Genomic DNA, 20,717 nt, shown 5'->3' with positions numbered 1-20,717 from the left:
ACTAGCAGCAAAATCCTGATAAATTTTTTCTGAATCCTCACTGAGTTAATAGCATCCTTCCTATAGCAGGGTGACCAGGACGGTACACAGTACTCCAGAAGAGACCTCATCAACATCATTGATCATAGACTCCCGCCAGCGTTGAAACAGGCCATTCGGCCCAACAGGTCTCCCTGCTATCGGAAGAATGTTGTGAAACTTGAAAGGATTCAGAAAGGATTTCCAAGGATGTTGCCAGGGTTCGAGGATTTGAGCTACAGGGAAAGGCTGAACAGGCTGGGGCTGTTTTCCCTGGAGCGTCGGAGGCTGAGGGGTGACCTTATAGAGGTTTACAAAATTATGAGGGGCATGGATAGGATAAATAGACACAGTCTTTTCCCTGGGGTGGGGGGAGTCCAGAACCAGAGGGCATAGGTTTAGGGTGAGAGGGAAAAGAATTAAAAGAGATCTAAGGGGCAACTTTTTCATGCAGAGAGTGATGTTAGCAAGTTTTGAGAAAGTTTTGAGGCTTCCTTGTCAAATGTTTTTAAAGCTAAGATAGATAGTTTTTTTTTGAACAATAAGGGAATTAAGGGATATGGTGAAAACGCGAGTATGTGGAGCTGAGTCCATGAAAAGGTCAGCCCTGATCTTATTGAATAGTGGAGCAGGCTCCAGGGGTCAGTCGGCCTACTCCTGCTCCTAGTTCTCATGCTCTTATGACATTACACCACCTGTATTAGCCCACTGACACCAATACTTGATTCTGGTGCTATCGCTGGGTGAAGTGGAAATCCATCAGAGGAAATATTCTTTATTTAGGGTGTAGGTTTACTCACTGAGCTGTAGGTTTGATATCCAGACGTTTCATTACCTAACTCAGTAACATCATCAGTGGCGAACTCCAAGTGAAGTGAAGCTGTTGTCTCCTGCTTTCTATTTATATCTTTCTCCTGGATGGGGTTCCTGGGGTTTGTGGTGATGTCATTTCCTGTTTGTTTTCTGAGGGGTTGATAGATGGTATCTAGATCTATGTGTTTGTTTATGGCGTTGGGGTTGGAGTGCCAGGCCTCTAGGAATTCTCTGGCATGTTTTTGCTTAGCCTGTCTCAGGATAGATGTGTTGTCCCAGTCAAAATGGTGGGTTTCTTTTCTTTTTTTCCATCCGTGTGTAAAAAAAGAAAAAAAACCCACCAGAAAACAAACAGGAAATGACATCACCACAAACCCCAGGAACCCCATCCAGGAGAAAGATATAAATAGAAAGCAGGAGACAACAGCTTCGCTTCACTTGGAGGTCGCCACTGATGATGTTACCGAGCCAGGTAATGAAACGTCTGGATATCAAACCTACAGCTCAGTGAGCAAACCTACACCCTAAACCTCAACCTGAGCTACAAACCTTCACAAACCTTGCAAAAATTCTTCATCTGTTAAGAGAGACCTAAGGGGCAACTTTTTCACACAGAGGGTGGTGCAAGTATACAATGAGCTGCCAGAGAAAATGGTGGAGGTTGGTACAATTACAGCATTTAACAGGCATCTGGATGGGTGTATGAAGAGGAAGGGTTTAGAGGGTGGATATCTGGTCAACATTGATGAGTTGGACCACAGGGTCTGTTTCCGTGCTGTACAGCTCGATGATTCCAAGTCCACACAGACTTTCTGAACAACCTCCCACCCAGACTCAGCCTATCCCTGTGACCCTGCATTTCCCATGGCTAACCCACCGAACCTGGACACTATGGGCAACTTAACATCGTCAATCCATTCTAACCTACACATACTTGGACTATGGGAGGAAACTGGAGCACCCCTGCAGAGACTCGGGGAGGATGTACAGACTCCACACAGATAGTCGCCTGAGGCAGGAATCGAACCCAGGTCCCTGATGCTGTGAGGCAGCAGTGCTAACCACTGAACCAACGTGCTGCCTCTGTACAGCCTGAAACATGACGACTCAACTCAGAGAAGTCATTGAAATCTACTTTCCCCATCCTAAAGCAATGACCTCTCGATCCAGATTGTCCCCTGTGAGGAAACATCCTCTCTATATCTATGGTCAACCCCCTTTAGCGTCTTCTTGACCTGGAGTAGACCTTCCCTTCCCTTGTTCTTCCAAACTCCAGGGAGTATCGGCCGAAACTGCTCGATCTCTCTTCAGAAGACAAATCTCACACCTCTGGAATCAATCGAGTGAACCACTCAATGTCCAGACACACAGAATACACCTAGTGGGTGTGCCCATTGAACTGTAGCACCATACGACCATAAGATATCACAGCAGAATGAGACCATTCAACCCCAACAAATCTGCTCCACCATTCGATCATGGCTGAGATGTTTCTCAGCCTCATTCTCCGGCCTTCTGCTTGTAACTTTAGATCCCCTGACTAACCAAGACCCTATCTAGCTCTGTCTCAAACTCACTCAATGACGTGGCCTTCACAGCCCTCTGCAGCAATGAGTTCCACAGATCCCCCACCCCTAGCTGATGAAATCCCTCCTCATCTCAGTTCTAAAGGGTCATCCCTTCACTCTGAGGCTGTGCCACTTGGGACCGAGTCCCTCCTACTAATGCAAACATCTTTTCCATGTCCACTCTATCCAGGCCTCTCAGTATTCTGTAAGTTTCAATCAGACCTCCCTCATCCTTCTAAACTTCATCGAGTACAGACCCAGAGTGCTCAACCACTCCTCATATGACAAGCGCTTTGTCCTCCAGATCATTCTTGTAAACCTCCTCTGGATCCCCCTCCAAGGCCAGCACATCCGTCCTTAAATGAAGAGCCCAGTTCTCAGTACTGACCCTCCAATAGTGCATCGCTCCCTCAGTACTGACCCTATGACAGTGTGGCACTCCCTCAGTACTGACCCTCCAATAGTGCATCGCTCCCTCAGTACTGACCCTATGACAGTGTGGCACTCCCTCAGTACTGACCCTCTGACAGTGCAGCACTCCCTCAGTACTGACCCTCCGACAGTGCAGCACTCCCTCAGTACTGACCCTCCGACAGTGCAGCATTCCCTCAGTACTGACCCTCTGACAGTGCACACTCCCTCAGCACTGACCCTCTGACAGTGTGGCACTCCCTCAGCACTGACCCTCCGACAGTGTGGCACTCCCTCGGTACTAATCCTCCGACAGCGCAGCACTCCCTCAGAACTGACCATCCAACAGTGTAGCACTCCCTCAGTACTGATCCTCTAATAGTTTGGCACTCCTTCAGTACTGACCTTCTGACAGTGTAGCACTCCCTCAGTACTGACCCTCCAACAGTGCAGCACTCCCTCAGTACTGACCCTCTGACAGTGCAGCACTCCCTCAGTACTGACCCTCTGACAGTGTGGCACTCCCTCAGTACTGACCCTCTCTCAGTGCAGCACTCCTTCAGTACTGATCCTCTGACAGTGTGGCACTCCCTCAGCACTGACCCTCTGACAGTGCAGCGCTCCCTCGGTACTGACCCTCCGACAGTGCAGCACTCCCTCAGTACTGACCCTCTGACAGTGCAGCACTCCCTCAGCACTGACCCTCTAACAGTGTGGCACTCCTTCAGCACTGACCCTCTGACAGTGCAGCACTCCCTCGGTACTGACCCTCTGACAGTGCAGCACTCCCTCAGCACTGACCCTCTGACAGTGCAGCACTCCCTCGGTACTGACCCTCTGACAATGCAGCACTCCCTCAGCACTGACCCTCTGACAGTGCAGCACTCCCTCGGTACTGACCCTCTGACAGTGCAGCACTCCCTCAGTACTGACCCTCTGACAATGCAGCACTCCCTCAGCACTGACCCTCTGACAGTGCAGCACTCCCTCGGTACTGACCCTCTGACAGTGCAGCACTCCCTCAGTACTGACCCTCTGACAGTGCAGCACTCCCTCGGTACTGACCCTCTGACAGTGCAGCACTCCCTCAGCACTGACCCTCTGACAGTGCAGCACTCCCTCGGTACTGACCCTCTGACAGTGCAGCACTCCCTCAGCACTGACCCTCTGACAGTGCAGCACTCCCTCGGTACTGACCCTCTGACAGTGCAGCACTCCCTCAGCACTGACCCTCTGACAGTGCAGCACTCCCTCGGTACTGACCCTCTGACAGTGCAGCACTCCCTCAGTACTGACCCTCTAACAGTGCAGCACTCCCTCAGTACTGACCCTCCAACAATGTGTTGCTCCCTCAGTACTGACCCTCCGACAGTGCAGCACTCACTCAGTACTGACCCTCTGACAGTGCAGCACTCCCTCAGCACTGACCCTCAGAGAGTGCAGCACTCCCTCAGTACTGACCCTCTGACAGTGCAGCACTTCCTCGGTACTGACCCTCTGACAGTGCAGCACTTCCTCGGTACTGACCCTCTGACAGTGCAGCACTTCCTCAGTACTGACCCTCAGACAGGTTAATCGGTTCAGTAGTCTTGAACCAAGAATCTTCATTCAGAGATGTGAATGTGACTCAGGTACGGGTGACATTCCCAAAAGGGGAGTGATTGGGTGAGTGATAGGAGGATGAGGATGCTATTGGGACAACGGTCAAACTAAGCGTGCTAATCTCTTACCATCGAATTCTCAATAACTGTACTCAACCTTTGAGCACTAGGACCCTGGGACAGTCTCTAGGTGGAGATCAGTATATATTGTATGACGTGACAGCCTGTCAGTATTTAATTACAGTTCTTCATAGGTTGAGAATGTTTCCTACGATGAGGTCTATGCTGCCCAGGCGAATCTATGTGCGGTGGGATTGGACAGGGGTCCCATCCTGGCGCTTTACTACCTTTGGTCGCTCTGATGTCAAACACTCCTCAAACATACCTGCATCCACAGAGAGTGCAGCCCTTGGCTACAAACCTGTACACGCTTTACCAGGGACCAGTGGATGGAGCATCGTCTACTGGCTGTTCATCAAGGGTTACTTCCACAAATTACACCAGCTCCAGGTAAACAGGGAAAGGAAGGCGAGCTCGGGCAGGGGGAGAAAGGGTGGGGACTTACCTGGGGCAGGGGGAGAAAGGGTGGGGACTTACCTGGGGCAGGGGGAGAAAGGGTGGGGACTTACCTGGGGCAGGGGGAGAAAGGGTGGGGACTTACCTGGGGCAGGGGGAGAAAGGGTGGGGACTTACCTGGGGCAGGGGGAGAGGGACAGAAACATCTGGGGCAGGGTGAGAGGGAGAGAGACACTTGGGGCAGGGGTGAGGGGGAGAGAGACACTTGGGGCAGGGGTGAGGGGGAGAGAGACACTTGGGGCAGAGGGAGAGGGACAGAAACATCTGGGGCAGGGTGAGAGGGAGAGAGACACTTGGGGAAGGGTGAGAGGGAGAGAGACACTTGGGGAAGGGTGAGAGGGACAGAGACACTTGGGGCAGGGTGAGAGGGAGAGAGACACTTGGGGCAGGGTGAGAGGGAGAGAGACACTTGGGGAAGGGTGAGAGGGACAGAGACACTTGGGGAAGGGTGAGAGGGACAGAGACACTTGGGGCAGGGTGAGAGGGAGAGAGACACTTGGGGCAGGGGTGAGGGGGAGAGAGACACTTGGGGCAGGGTGAGAGGGACAGAGACACTTGGGGCAGGGGTGAGGGGGAGAGAGACACTTGGGGCAGGGTGAGAGGGACAGAGACACTTGGGGCAGGGTAAGGGGGAGAGAGACACTTGGGGCAGGGGTGAGGGGGAGAGAGACACTTGGGGCAGGGTGAGAGGGACAGAGACACTTGGGGCAGGGTAAGGGGGAGAGAGACACTTGGGGCAGGGGTGAGGGGGACAGAGACACTTGGGGCAGGGTGAGAGGGACAGAGACACTTGGGGCAGGGTAAGGGGGAGAGAGACACTTGGGGCAGGGGTGAGGGGGAGAGAGACACTTGGGGCAGGGTGAGAGGGAGAGAGACACTTGGGGCAGGGTAAGAGGGACAGAGACACTTGGGGCAGGGGTGAGGGGGAGAGAGAGACACTTGGGGCAGGGGTGAGGGGGAGAGAGACACTTGGGGCAGGGGAAGGGGGAGAGAGACCTGGGGCAGGTGGAGAGAGAGGGAGACACCTGGGGCAGGGGGAGGGGGAGAGAGACCTGGGGCAGGGGGAGGGGGAGAGAGAAACCTGGGGCAGGGGGGAGGGAGTGAGACACTTGGAGCAGGGGGAGAGAGAGAGAGGGACACCTGGGGCTTGGGGAGAGACATCTGGGGCAGAGGGAGGGGGAGGGAGAAGCACCTGGGGTAGGGAGAGAGAGACACCTGGGGCAGGGGGAGGGATAGGGACACCTGGGGCAGGGGAAGAGGGAGAGAGAGAGACATCTGGGGCAGGGGGAGAAGGAGAGAGACACCTGGGGCAAGGGGAGAGAGAGACACCTGGGGCAGGGAGAGGAGGAGAGAGACACCTGGGGCAAGGGGAGAGAGAGAGACACCTGAGGCAGGGGGAGGGAGAGAGAGACACCTGGGGCAGGGGGAGGGGGAGGGAGAGACACCTGGGGCAGGGGGAGGGATAGGGACACCTGGGGCAGGGGAAGAGGGAGAGAGAGAGACATCTGGGGCAGGGGGAGAAGGAGAGAGACACCTGGGGCAAGGGGAGAGAGAGAGACACCTGGGGCAGGGGGAGGGAGAGAGAGACACCTGGGGCAGGGGGAGGGGGAGGGAGAGACACCTGGGGCAGGGGGAGAAGGAGAGAGACACCTGGGGCAGGGGGAGAAGGAGAGAGACACCTGGGGCAGGGGGAGGGAGAGAGAGACACCTGGGGCAGGGGGAGGGGGAGAGAGAGAGAGACCTGGGGCGGGGGGGAGAGACATCTGGGGCAGGGGGAGGGGAAGAGAGAGGCACCTGGGGCAGGGGGAGAAGGAGAGAGACACCTGGGGCGGGGGGGGGTGCAGAGAGAGACATCTGGGGTGGGGGGGGAGAGAGAGAGACACCTGGGGCAGGGGGAGGGAGAGAGGTACACCTGGGGCAGGGGAAGGGAGTGAGACACCTGGGGGTAGGGAGAGATATCTGGGGCAGGGGCAGGGGGAGAGAGAGAGAGAGACACCTGGGGCAGGGGGGAGTTTTGGGACTGTCGTGGGGTAGGGAGAGACTCACCTGGAGAATAGAGACTAAGACTGTGGACTCACATGGGAGAGGTGAAGGGGGAGGGAGGGTTCCCTTCACTCCCTCATAGACTGGCAGTATGTTGTCATGCAATGTCAATTTGTTGGAAGTCCCTATTTGTTTTACCAATGTCCTTGAGGGAAGGAAATCTGCCGACCTTACCTGGTCTGGAATATATGTGACTCCAGACCGACTGCCATCCCTTCACTGCTCTGTGAAATGTCCTGAAAAACACCATTTCAAAGGGGCAGTTGGGGATGGCAGTGAGTGTAGGTGAAGGGCCCAAAGCAAGACCCATGTCCCAAAGAAATGACAGAAACCACGTACAGGGTTACAGTTAAATGTCGGAGATTGGCATTAAGTGCAAATGCTCACAGAGCCAGCACAAGCTGTGGGCTGAATGGCCTCATTCTTTATTGTAATGACCTTGTGATCCCGAATACTACCCCCTAAAAGAATATGAACCTGTGAGTTATTGTAGTTCACCTTTGTAACTAAATACGAAATGAAGTTAAAAGTATGTGTGGAGCAAAAGTTCTGTTTGTAAAGCTAATCACTAACATTTATTCTGTTAGATAATAGAACACAATAGGTTTGGGCCGTTATGGAGAACGGGGCCCTTCGTGAATGTGGCTGACAACAGCTTGATTGAACAGGTTTTGCGTCAGGAAGGAAAGTATCCCGAGAGGATGGCGGGGAGCCTCTGGGCAGAGCAACGAAAGGTGCAGGGACTGGCAAATGGTATCATTACTGCGTAAGTCATCCTGAACCTCACTATCATGAAACGAAAGCAGAAAACGCTGGAGAAACTCAGAGGGTCTGACAGCAACCATAAGCAACGGCAGAATAAGCTCAGTTCCAGAACAGGGTGACCAGACTCAAAACTTATAGAGGTTTACAAAATTATGAGGGGCATGGATAGGATAAATAGACAGAGTCTTTTCCCTGGGGTGGGGGAGTCCAGAACTAGAAGGCATAGGTTTAGGGTGAGAGGGGAATGATATAAAAGAGACCTAAGGGGCAACTTTTTCATGCAGAGGGTGGTACGTGTATGGAATGAGCTGCCAGAGGATGTGGTGGAGGCTGGTACAATTACAGCATTTAAATGGATGGGTATATGAATAGGAAGGGTTTGGAGGGATATGGGCTGGGTGCTGGCAGGTGGGACTAGATTGCATTGGGATATCTGGTCGGCATGGACGGGTTGGACCGAAGGGTCTGTTTCCATGCTGTACATCTCCATGACTCTATGACGTTGACTCTGCTTTCTCTCCGCACAGATGCAGCCAGACCTGCTGAGTTTCTCCAGAAATGTCTATGTTTTGCTTCTGTTCTACAGATTCAGCGGTTGTTTGTTTTCTGTCAGTGGGAATGAGCTACACAGAGCTGGTAAAGTAAATATTGCTGAGTAATTAAGGCTGTTGTTACCAGGAAGCATTTGGCAAGTACAGAGTTTGTGAATATGTGGGCCATTGGGTGGGGCAACTTATCATAAAAGATTAAATTCATTATGTTAAGGTCGTGCCAAATTAATTTCACATATCTGGTTCCCTTATCTCATGAAGATCATACCGAGTTTCTCAAATGCACGCACAGATACACACACATCTGCACGCACACCTGGGGGTTGAGGGGGTGGGGGTTGCATGGGTGGGATCATGACGAAGGCTGGGGACGTGAGGGGAGAGGGTAGAAGGACTTCCCATTGCTGCATCACCCCTCCTGCCATTTCCCAGTGGCTGAGAAGAGCTAGCACTGGGTGGTGGGGGTGGGGTTGGGGGAGGGCGTGCAGCTCTTTCACCCTGAGGCTAATTGAAGGACTGGTTTGGCCACCATTGGCAGTTCAGCAGTGACAGGTGAGCCGTCTACTGCAAGGGTAAAAGAGCCCGTCCCTCCCCTGTACACACCCTCTCTGTGAGCTCTGGCTATGGGGCTGGGGGAGTGCAGTCATTGGTAGTCACCTGGCTGGCCCACCTCACTGTCCCTGGCGCAGTGCCCCAATAGACCTCCATGAAAACATACCTTAGGCCCTACAGGTGGTGGAAGGGGGAGGGGGCTCTCCACCAGCCCACGGAGATGAGGAGAAATGTCTTCCCCCAGAGAGTGGGGAGAATGTGGTTGAAGCCAAAACATTGAATGTTTTCAAGAAGGAGTCAGATACAGTTGTTGGGCCTAAAGGATACGGGGAGAAAGTGGGGACATGGGACTGAGTTGGACAATCAATCAAGGTGATATTGAATGGCAGAGCTGGCTCAAGGGGCTGGATGGGCACTCCTATGTTCTATGTTTTTAATGCAAGTTCCTTGCCTGCCTGCAAACTGTTATAACACACGAGGCAGAGTGTGGAGGGAGCTCTTTTCTGGATCTATCCCCTTGAGAACAGGATAATTAGGGCACTGAGGAATGAGTTAAGAGAAGTTTGAGAAGTAGATTGTAATTCTGACATGGACTCGGAGGAACAGGATTGCTTTGGTAGTAAAAACAACAAGGTTCCTTTAAGGCATGGAAAATGACAGATGCTGGTGATCACAGTGGGTCAGACAGCATCCATGGAGAGTTAAAAATCACACAACACCAGGGTTTGGTCCAACAGGTTTAATTGGAAGGACTAGCTTCTGGAGTGCTCTCCTTCATCAGGTGGTTATGGGGTGTACCACCAAAAGCTAGTGCTTCCAGATAAACCTGTTGGACTATAACCTGGTGTTGTGTGATTTTTAACTTTATACAACCCAGTCAAACACCAGCTCCTCTACATCATGGCTTTTAACTCTCTATGGATGTTGTCTGACCCGTTGTGATCTCCACAAGCCAGGTAGCACCAGGAGGTGGAGAAGTCGATGTTTCGGGTGTAACCCTTCCTCAGGACTGGTTTCTGCCTGGCTTGCTGTGTTGTTCCAGCCTCCTGCCCTGTCTGCCTAGCATTCCAATATCTGCAGTTTTTTCTGTCTCTAACCAAGTTTGTTCCACTGTGACGTCTCCTCAAAGGGAGGCCCACTTTGAAGAAGCTCTCTGCCTCCCTCAGGCGTGCACTCAGTGAGTCCCTTTGTCACTGCCACAGCACTGTCACCTCCTCAGCCTTGCAGGACATTGCTTGGGCCACGTTTGGAATATTGTGTGCAATTCTGGTCTCACTGCAATAGGAACGACGTTGTGTAACTTGGAGGGTTTGAGCTACGGGGACAGGTTGAACAGGCTGGGGCTGTTTTCCCTGGAGCATCGGAAGCTGAGGGTCACTTTATAGAGGTTTATAAAATTAGGAGGAGCATGGACAGGGTAAATAGACAAGATCTTTTCCCTGGGAGTCCGAAACTAGAGGTTGCAGGTTTAGGGTGAGAGGGGAAAGATATAAAAGAGACCTAAGGGGCAACTTTTTCACGCAGAGGGTGGTACTTGCATGGAATGAGCTGCCAGAGGATGTGGTGGAGGCTGGTACAATTGCAACATTTAAAAAGCATTTGGATGGGTATATAAATAGGAAGTGTTTAGAGGGATATGGGCCGGGTGCTGTCAGGTGGGACTAGATTAGGTTGGGATATCTGGTCGGCATGGATAGGTTGGACCGAACAGTCTGTTCCTATGCTGTGCCTCTCTTTGGCTCTATGTTATGATCAGAAAAACAAAGTACTGCAGATTGTTGGAATCAGAAACAAAATTAGAAGTTGCTGGAAAAACTCAGCATGTCTGGCAGCATCTGTGAGCAGAAAGCTGAGTTAATGTTTCAGGTGCAATGATCCTTCTTCAGTTCTGAACCATCACTCTCGATAAATCAGGGCAAAAACTATATACTCCAAATACCGTGATGTTTACTGCATTCTTCTGTCCAATTATTACATTTTGTAAGAATTTATTTACCTCGGTGTAAATAAACCTGTTCAGTCGAATGGTTACACAAAATATCGACAGTTAATTTAATTTCGAGTCAATTTCTCCTCAAATACCATGACCTACTGTCATGTCCTGGTAATTCCAATGGGGGTGTGAGTGAGAAAGCTCTCTTCTGCTAAGTTCTATTTAGGAAAAAGTTGCAATGTTATGTACGTGATTGATGCATTAAATAAGCTATAACAGTGATATATATATCCCCTTGTGTTGTGTTTCCATAACGTAGTGTGTGTTTTTACATTAATTGTATGGGAGCCTCTTGATTATTCAGAATATTTGATCAATCAGCACACTCCTGGTCGTTTAAGTGCTGGATAATGAAAGGTTTACTGTATTGTGAAGGAGAGTGATGACAGAGGACAGAGGCTGCTGGAATGGGCAAACACTTTGCAGATGAGATTTAATGTTGAGAATTACAAAATGATTCATTTCGGTAGGCAGGGCAATACCAGCTGGCAGATACAGTTGTAAAATGGGTGGAGGAGCAGAAATCCCCTGGGATGTTTATTGAGACAAACAAATGTGGCTAACAGGGTGAAAAGTAGACAGGCAGGAGGTTGGCGGAACACAACAAGCCAGGCAGCATCAGGAGGTGGGGAAGATGACGTTTTGGCTGGAACCCTTTGTGATGCTGCCTGGCTTGCTGTGTTCTGCCAGCCTCCTGCCTGTCTACTTTGGATTCCAGAATCTGCAGTTTTTTGTCTCTAACTAAATCAGGGTGAAAAGGAAGTTAAAAAGGCACATGGGATTCTGGACATTATAAACAGGACGACAGTGATACAGAAGCAAGGAACCTTTATAAAACATTGATTCAGCCTCGACTGGAGAATCAAACCCAATATCTCTGGGAAGATGTGAATGCCTGAGAGGACGTGATGATCATTTATGAGATTATTACCAGGGAAGAAGGATTTGCCTTCATTAGGAAAAGCCAGGGCTCTCTTCCATGGTGAGCAGAGTTGGTGGAGGTGTTGGGGAATGATAAGGGGCCTACACAATATAGCCAGGGGAATATGTTCACATGAGCAGAAGGATTGACAATCACTTGTCACTGATTTAAGGTGATTGGCAAAACAAGCATTGGGAACATTTTGCAAAGTGAAAGATTAGTGTTTGGAGCACACTGTCTGAGAGTGTGGGGAGAGGGAGGATCACTCGAGGGGTTAGGGTCTGGGGTGTACTGTCTGAGAGTCTGGGGGGAGGGAGGTTCACTTGAGCGGTTAGGGTCTGGGGTGTACTGTCTGAGAGTGTGGGGGGAGGGAGGATCACTCGAGGGGTTAGGGTCTGGGATGTACTGTCTGAGAGTGTGGGGGGAAGGAGGTTCACTTGAGCGGTTAGGGTCTGGGGTGTACTGTCTGAGAGTGTGGGGGGAAGGGAAGGTTCACTCGAGGGGTTAAGGGCTGGAGGGTACTGTCTGAAAGTGTGGGGGGAGAGGGAGGTTCACTCGGGTTAGGGTCTGGAGTGTACTGTCTGAGGGTGTGGGGGCCGAGGGGGAGGTTCACTCGAAGGTTTAGGATCTGGAGTATACTGTCTGAGAGTGTGGGGGGAGTGGGAGGTTCACTCGAAGGTTTAGGATCTGGAGTGTACTGTCTGAGAGTGTGGGGGAAGGGGGAAGTTCACTCGAGGGGTTAGGGTCTGGAGTGTACTGTCTGAGTGTGGGGGGAGGGGGAGTTTCACTTGAGGGGTTAGGGTCTTGGACGTAGATTAGATTACATTACAGTGTGGAAACAGGCCCTTCGGCCCAACAAGTCCACACCGACCCGCCAAAGCGCAACCCACCCATGCCCCTACATTTACCCTTTACCTAACACTACGGGAAATTTAGGATGGCCAATTCACCTGACCTGCACATCTTTAGACTGTGGGAGGAAACCGGAGCACCCGGAGGAAACCCACGCAGACACGGGGAGAATGTGCAAACTCCACACAGTCAGTCGCCTGAGTCGGGAATTGAACCCGGGTCTCAGGCGCTGTGAGGCAGCAGTGCTAACCGCCGTGCCGCCTGTGCCGTACAGTCTGAGAGTGTGGGGGCAAGGGGGAGGTTCACTCAAGGGGTTAGGGTCTGGAGAGTGTGGATGGAGGGGGAGGTTCACTCGAGGGGTTAGGGTCTGGAGAGTGTGGGTGGAGGGGGAGGTTCACTCGAGGGGTTAGGGTCTGGAGTGTACTGTCTGAGAGTGTGGGGGCGAGGGGGAGGTTCACTCGAGGGGTTAGGGTCTGGAGAGTGTGGGTGGAGGGAGGTTCAATGACAGATTTCAGAAAGGAATTGTAATAACCACCGCAATGGAAAGGTGATGTTTTTCAAGGCCGTGGCTGGGGAGAGGGAACTACATTTGTTCTGTTGCACAGAGCAAGCGCAGAGACGGCAGGCGTAACAATCTCTCTCTGGGTCGGAACTATTTTCTGATTCTGGAATAATGGCTTTTAGAATAATCAAACCTCCAAATGAGCACGGTATAGGTCTCCAACTGCAAATAAGTGATGGTTATAATGAAATTCTTACTCCAAAATACAATACTTATATTTTACATCTTTTTTAGCTCTAAATACATCTTTTAAAATACATTTTTTTTTAGCTCTAACTCCCTCTTAAATACATCTGTGCTATTTAATGTGATCATTTTGTAGTCATGGATTTTCTTTACTTTCTGACCAAATGTGTGGCTCCTGACTTTCACACTGGATTTTATTTGTGACTAATTTACATTTACTGCTCTCTGTTTCAGGGGTCTCCCTCAAATGGAAAAATTCTCCCCGCTTTCACTCAATTAAACACCTTGAGAAGTTTAAAGATCTCTATCAGATCAGAGTTCCAACCTCTTCAGTCTTTCTAAGAGTTCATACCTTTTAAAAACGTTTCCAGTGTCTCGGTGATCCTTTTATACCATGGAATCCACAGCTGTGCAGAATAACTCTGAGTCTGATCTAAACAAGATTCTACATCAGGTTGAAGCCCAGTCCTTAATTTGCCAATTTTTTTTTTCTCTATTTTACTAACTTGTGTCCCCACTTATAGCGATTTGTGAATCTTTTTTCTCTGAAGAGGTTATGGTCTAGTACTATCATCTTAAAAATCCAGGGAATGTTCTGGGGACCCGGGTTTGAATCCCACCCCAGCAGATGACGGAATTTGAATTCAATAACAATTTGAGATTAAAAGTCTAGTGATGGCCATGAATCCATTGTCAATTGTCGGAAAAGCCCATCTGGGTCCCTAATGCCCTTTAGGGAAGGAAGCTGCCATCCTTACCTGGTCTGGCCTCCATGTGACTCCAGACCCACAACCAATGTGGTTAACTCTTAACTGCCCTCTGGATAATTGGCAATAAATACTGGCCTGGACAGTGATATCCTCGTCCTGTCAATAAACATTTAAAAATTGATCAGGTTTATTAAAATTTTAATTTGCAAAGAGCAACATTGCACCTAAATAAGACCATAAGGGATGGAAGCCCTTTGACTCTGCTCTGCCATCCAATCAGATCAAAGAATCCCTACAGTGTGGAAGCAGGCCATTTGGACCATCAAGTCCATACTGACCCTATGAAGAGCATCCCACCCACCTTCCACCCTATCCCTGCCTTTCCCATGGTTAATCCTCCAAGCCTGCACATTACAGACCATTGTCCCATGGCCAATCCACCTAACATGCACATCTTTGGACTGTGGGAGGAAACCAGAGCACCCGGAGGAAATCCACAAAGAGAATGTGCAAACTCCCCACAGACAGTTGCCTGAGGCTGGAATCAAACCCTGGTCCCTGATGCTGTGAGGCAGCAGTGCTAACCACTGAGCTATCAGCTCAGGTCACGGTACAACTGATAATCCTCAACTCCACTTTCCTGCCTTTTCCCCCTAACCCTTTGATTCCCCTTCCTGATTAAACATTTGGCTGTCACAGCCTTGAATATACTTAATGACCATAATGTGTTGTAATGCTTTGTTGATTCCATCATGTTAAGAAGCAGCTGTGAACCAATCAATGATCTCCTTAAGTCTCCCTGGTCTTTCGCCCCCTCAGGGAGGGTGAGGAATGGTACAGACTGCGGACCTTGCTCAATGAAAGGATGCTGAAGCCACAAGATGCTCTGCTATATCAGGGCATTATCAATGAGGTGTTAACTGATTTCATTGACCGAATCCAGAGACTGCGCTTGGCGAGTGAATCTGGGGTCACGGTGCACAACATTACAACAGAACTGCAGAAGTACACCTTTGAAGGTGAGGCCACTGCCGGGCTATCAGACCGTGATGTTGTTCGGGGCAGGTTGGGGGAGGGTGGAATGAGGCTAGGGGCTGTTTTCCCATGAATCCAACTGAGTTATTTTCAGGGCTGGGAGAAACTATCTTTCATTTGGTTCCACTCTTGCAGTTTACATCCTGAGCGATTGTGATGATAGTGGATATAAGAATGTTCGCTGAGCTGGAAGGTTCATTTCCAGATGTTTCATTACCCAACTAGGTCACATCTTCAGTGGGCCTCAGGCGAAGCAATGCTGAAAATTCCTGCTTTCTATTTATATGTTTCGGTTTCTTTGGGTTGGTGATGTCATTTCCTGCGGTGATGTTATTTCCTGTGGAGATGTCACTTCCTCTTCCTTTTCTGAGGAGGTGGTAGATGGGTGTCTAGGTCGATGTATTTGTTGATAGAGTTCCGGTTGGAATGCCATGCTTCTAGGAATTCTCGTGCGTGTCTTTGTTTAGCCTGTCCTAGGATGGATGTGTTGTCCCAGTCGAAGTGGTGTCCTTCCTCCTCCATATGTGAGGATACTAGTGAGAGAGGGTCATGTCTTTTTGTGGCTAGTTGATGTTCATATATCCTGGTGGCTATTTTTCTGCCTATTTTTTGTCCAAAGTAGTGTTTGTTACAGTGTAAGAAAAGGAACAGGAAGTGACTTCACCACTGGAAATGACGTCACCACAGGAAATGACATCACCAACCCAAAGAAACCCAAACACATAAATAGAAAGCAGGAATTTTCAGCATTGCTTCGCCTGAGGCCCACTGAAGATGTTACCTAGTAGGGTAATGAAATGTCTGGAAATGAACCTTCCAGCTCAGCAAACAAACCTACATCCACGGTGGGTGGCACGGTGGCACAGTGGTTAGCACTGCTGCCTCACAGCGCCACAGACCTGGGTTCAATTCCCGACTCAGGCGACTGACTGTGTAGAGTTTGCACATTCTCCCCGTATCTGCGTGGGTTTCCTCCGGGTGCTCCGGTTTCCTCCCACAGTCTAAAGATGTGCAGGTCAGGTGAATTGGCCATGCTAAATTGCCCGTAGTGTTCGGTTAAAAAGGGGTACATGTAGGGGTATGGGTGGGTTGCACTTCGGCGGGTCGGTGTGGACTTGTTGGGCCGAAGGGCCTGTTTCCACACTAAGTAATCTAATCAAAACCTCAATCTGAGCTACAAATCTTCTCAAAACTGGCTGTGATGTATAGTGGCGTATGGGTAATGGACACAAAGGTCCCAAGCTAATATTCTGAGTTCAAAGGGAATCAAGAGTTCTGGGGGACGGCAGGAAAATGGAGTTGAGGATTATCAGATCAGACATCAAAGCGCTGAATGAAGGAGCAGACTAAATAGGCTGAATGGCCTACTTCTGCTCCTATGTCTTAATGGGTTGTTTGTTGGGTGTTCCCCCTCTCTTTAATGGAAGGTAATGTGTCAATTTAATCATCTATCTAGTGAGGCAGTGGCTGGTTCTTGGTGAGAGCTAACGGTGATGCTTCTCTTGTTGAACAGCGATTGTTGCCATCTTGCTTGAGATCCGCATGGGCTGTCTGCAGGAGAAGATTCCAGAAGAAACGCAGAAATTCATCGCTGCTGTCACAACAATGTTCCGTTCGCTGGTCTACTGCGAACATTTACCAAGGTGGACAAGGAACTGGCTGCCATTTTGGAAGCAGTACCTTCAGGCCTGGGATGACATGTTTGACTTTGGTACGAGGAATCTCTTTGCATCTCAGAATCCATTGTTGGTGACATCAGAATCTCCCACAGTCAGAAATACCTCATTTTAAAACTCATACCCTCATTTTCAAAACCCTCATGGTCTAGTCATAGAATTTTAAAGGGCCAAAGGAGGCCGTTCAAACCATCGAGTCTGTACCAGCGCCTGAAAGAGCTAACCTCCCAGCTAGTCCCATTCTCTGTAACCCCCTCAAAAGCTTTCTCTATTGAAGCCTCCCCCACTCTCCCAGGCAGCGCATTCCAAATCCTAACAACACTCTCCGAGGAAAGGAGTTTCTCCTCAGAGGGTGGTAGGTGTATGGAATGAGCTGCCAGAGGAAGTGGTGGAGACTGGTACAATTACAGCATTTAAGAGGCATTTGGATGGGTATATGAATAGGAAGGTTTGGAGGGATATGGGCCGGGTGCTGGCAGGTGGGACTAGATTGGGTTGGGATATCTGGTCGGCATGGACGGGTTGGGCTGAAGGGTCTGTTAGGTAAAAACAATGACTGCAGATGCTGAAAACCAAATACTGGATTAGTGGTGCTGGAAGAGCACAGCAGTTCAGGCAGCATCCAACGAGTAGCGAAATCGACGTTTCGGGTGGTTCCTGATGAAGGGCTTTTGCCCGAAACGTCGATTTCGCTGCTCGTTGGATGCTGCCTGAACTGCTGTGCTCTTTCAGCACCACTAATCCAGTATGAAGGGTCTGTTTCCATGACTCTATGACTCTATGACTCTATCTCACTCCAAGTTCTTGCTGACAATCTTGAAAGTGTGACCCCTAGTTACTGACATACCGACTAATGGAAATAGAATACCCTTCTTTACTCCGTCAAAACTGTTCATCATTTTGAACACCTTTCTAAGGTCACCATGATCTTATCTGCTCCAAGGAGAATAAGCCCAATCTCTCTGATCTTTCCCTGTATCTCAAGTCCTTCTTTCCTGGGATCATTCCAGGAAATCCCCTTTGAACTCTCTCCAGGGCTTTAACATCCTTCCTTAAATAAAGTGCCCAGATCTGAACACGATGCTCCAAACGTGACCTGGCCAAAAATGTGGCATCACTTCCTTGCTTTTACATTCAATGCCTCTATTTATAAACACAAGCGTCCCTGCCATTTCCTATTGCCTCAGGCTCAGTTAACACTCCCTGTGTTCCTCTCCTCTGCCCTCTAGACTGTTAAAAATCACACAACACCAGGTTATAGTCCAACAGGTTTAATTGGAAGCACTAGCTTTCGGAATGTCGCTCCTTCATCAGGTGATAGTGGAGGGCTCAATCCTAACACACAGAATTTATAGCAAACATTTACAGTGTGATGTAACTGAAATTAATCACAATGTAACTGTCCCTCTGGCTGCCTGGGCTGTAAGATCTTACATTCCCTCTGTTAACCCTGCCACCTCACTCTGCTTTTTAATATGCTCCTTAAAACCAATCTCTTTGACCCAGCTGGGGACTCCTTGTTCTAATATCTCAAGTGCATTCTCTTGGGGATGATGTTGCTCCAGGTCTGTTTGCAGACACCAACAATCTAATGACAGCACATGTTTAGATCAGGGTGGTGCTGGAAAAGCACAGCAGGTCAGGCAGCATCCGAGGAACAGGAAAATCGATGTTTTGGGCAAAAGCCCTTCATCAGGAATAGAGGCAGAGAGCCTGAAGGGTGGAGAGATAAATGAGAGGAGGGTGGGGGTGGGGGGTGCTGGGGAGAAGGTAGCAAAGAGTACAATAGGTAAATGGGGGTGGGGATGGAGGTGATAGGTCACAGGGGAGGGTGGGGGAAGGTAGCAAAGAGTTCAAAGTTTGTGAGAAGATTTGTAGCTCGGGTGCTCGTTGTGGTTCTGTTCGCCGAGCTGGGAATTTGTCTTGCAAATGTTTCGTCCCCTGTCTAGGTGACATCCTCAGTGCTTGGGAGCCTCCTGTGAAGCGCTTCTGTGCTGTTTCCTCCGGCATTTACAGTGGCCTGTCTCTGCCGCTTCCGGTTGTCAGTTCCAGCTGTCCGCTGTAGTGGCCGGTATATTGGGTCCAGGTCGATGTGTTTGTTGATAGAGTCTGTGGAAGAGTGCCATAGCAAAGAGTACAATGGGTGAATGGGGGTGGGGATGGAGGTGATAGGTCAGAGGGGAGGGTGGGGCAGATAGATGGGAAGGGAGGTTGGCAGGTAGGACAGGTCATGAGGACAGTGCTGAGCTGATGACAGCACATGCTCATTCTCAATTATCCAACTGCACAGAATTGACCCCCAACATCCATAACCATAACCAACCTCTATGCTTGCTCTGACTGCAACCTCATCATCTGTTTAAATTAATCTCACCAGTTACTCTCATATTCTGTAAATGTCCCTTTTTATCAACCTTTGGTAGCCCTTCACTGGTTTCTAAAATATTCCCGATCCTCAGGCTTACCACTATTCTTTGCAACTTTAAAATCTCTGCATTCATTTAATGCAAACCTGAATATGTAACAACTATATCTTTCTTGCTGAACTTTTGCCTTTTAATGGAATGCATTTGTGTGGAATATTTTAAATTGTTTCTTTAAATGCTTCCCACTCTTTATTTATTTCCATACCTAAAGTTTATTTTCCAATCTCCCCTCATACTGACAATATGGTTCATTTACCATTTTTGTTTGTGATTGAAATATGAAAATTTCAATCTTAATGTGGTATTAAGTTGTGTTGTGAAGACTATTTCCTAGTGGAGGTTTACTATGAGTTTGCTAATTATTACACCACACTCTATCTAAAATAGCTTTATTCTTGCCTTGTTGACAATATATTGTTGCAGGAAACTTAACAGTACAGCCATGATGGGACAAAGGGTTTTCTCTCTGCTACTTTGAATTCTACAAAATTATCTTCCACCGCCCTCGCCAATTTTACCTGTGCAGAGTTTTTGAACATTAGCAGTTCCCTTTACTAATACATTACCTTTGGTACAAGCTCTGATAATGTCTTGTTCAATGGAGAAATTTAGCAAGTCTGGCAGCACCTGTGGAGAGAAAGCAAAGCTAATGTTTAAGGTCCAGAGACCCTTGTTCTGAAGAAGGATCATTCGACTCGAAACATTAACTCTGCTTTCTCTCCATAGAGTCTAGATTAGAATGGTGCTGGAAAAGCACAGCAGGTCAGGCAGCATCCGAGGAGCAGGAAAATCGATGTTTTGGGCAAAAACCCTTCATCAGGAATAGAGGCAGAGAGCCTGAAGGGTGGAGAGATAAATGAGAGGGGGGTGGAGGGCTGGAGAGAAGGTAGCATAGAGTACAATAAGTGAATGGGGGTGGGGATGGAGGTGATAGGTCAAAGGGGAGGGTGGAGTGGATAGGTGGGAAGGGAGATTGGCCGGTAGGACCGGTCATGGGGACAGTGCTGAGCTGGATGTTCTCTCCATAGACACTGCAGACCTGCTGTTTCTCCAGCAATTTCTTTTTTTGTTTCAGATTTCCAACATCTGCAAATGTTTTATTTTACTGCCTTGTTCAATGTTGTGTCCAGGAGTATAACTAAAGTTAGAGGCCAGTTGCTATTCCTAATCTCCATCCATATTGTTAATAGTTCCTTGCATCCTAAACCAAGATCATTTCTCACTTATGTAACTTCACATCATACTTAATTATCAGGGCTACCACCCTTTGTTTTACATTCAGCTTGTCTTTTCAATGTTTATTTAGCAACCTCGGACACATTATAGCCAGGTCTCGTGATGGCAATTGGATCTGAAGCATTCATCTCATTTTGTGTCACTAGTTCATTTAGGGTATTGTGGATGTTATTTATTTTCTAACAATATGATGCTGGAGATCTGAAATGTAGCTCTTTAAA

At 49.1% G+C, this 20,717-nt stretch overlaps 1 protein-coding gene across 1 annotated transcript in view; it reads left to right on the top strand.

The window, feature by feature from the left end:
• Positions 1-4,672: 4,672 nt before the first annotated feature.
• LOC140482487 (sterol 26-hydroxylase, mitochondrial-like) overlaps positions 4,673-20,717 on the top strand; it is a 50,135-nt gene continuing 34,090 nt past the window's right edge. The window contains exons 1-4 of the mRNA XM_072580028.1: positions 4,673-4,921; positions 7,618-7,796; positions 14,943-15,142; positions 16,672-16,869. Of these exons, the coding sequence (XP_072436129.1) occupies positions 4,673-4,921; positions 7,618-7,796; positions 14,943-15,142; positions 16,672-16,869 (826 nt within the window). The remainder of the gene's footprint in view (positions 4,922-7,617; positions 7,797-14,942; positions 15,143-16,671; positions 16,870-20,717) is intronic.

This window comes from Chiloscyllium punctatum, chromosome 10 (assembly GCF_047496795.1).
Source record: "Chiloscyllium punctatum isolate Juve2018m chromosome 10, sChiPun1.3, whole genome shotgun sequence".
Taxonomy (NCBI): Eukaryota; Metazoa; Chordata; class Chondrichthyes; order Orectolobiformes; family Hemiscylliidae; genus Chiloscyllium; species Chiloscyllium punctatum.
Note: the sequence above shows the minus strand (reverse complement) of the source record. Positions and strands in the feature narration are given on the sequence as shown.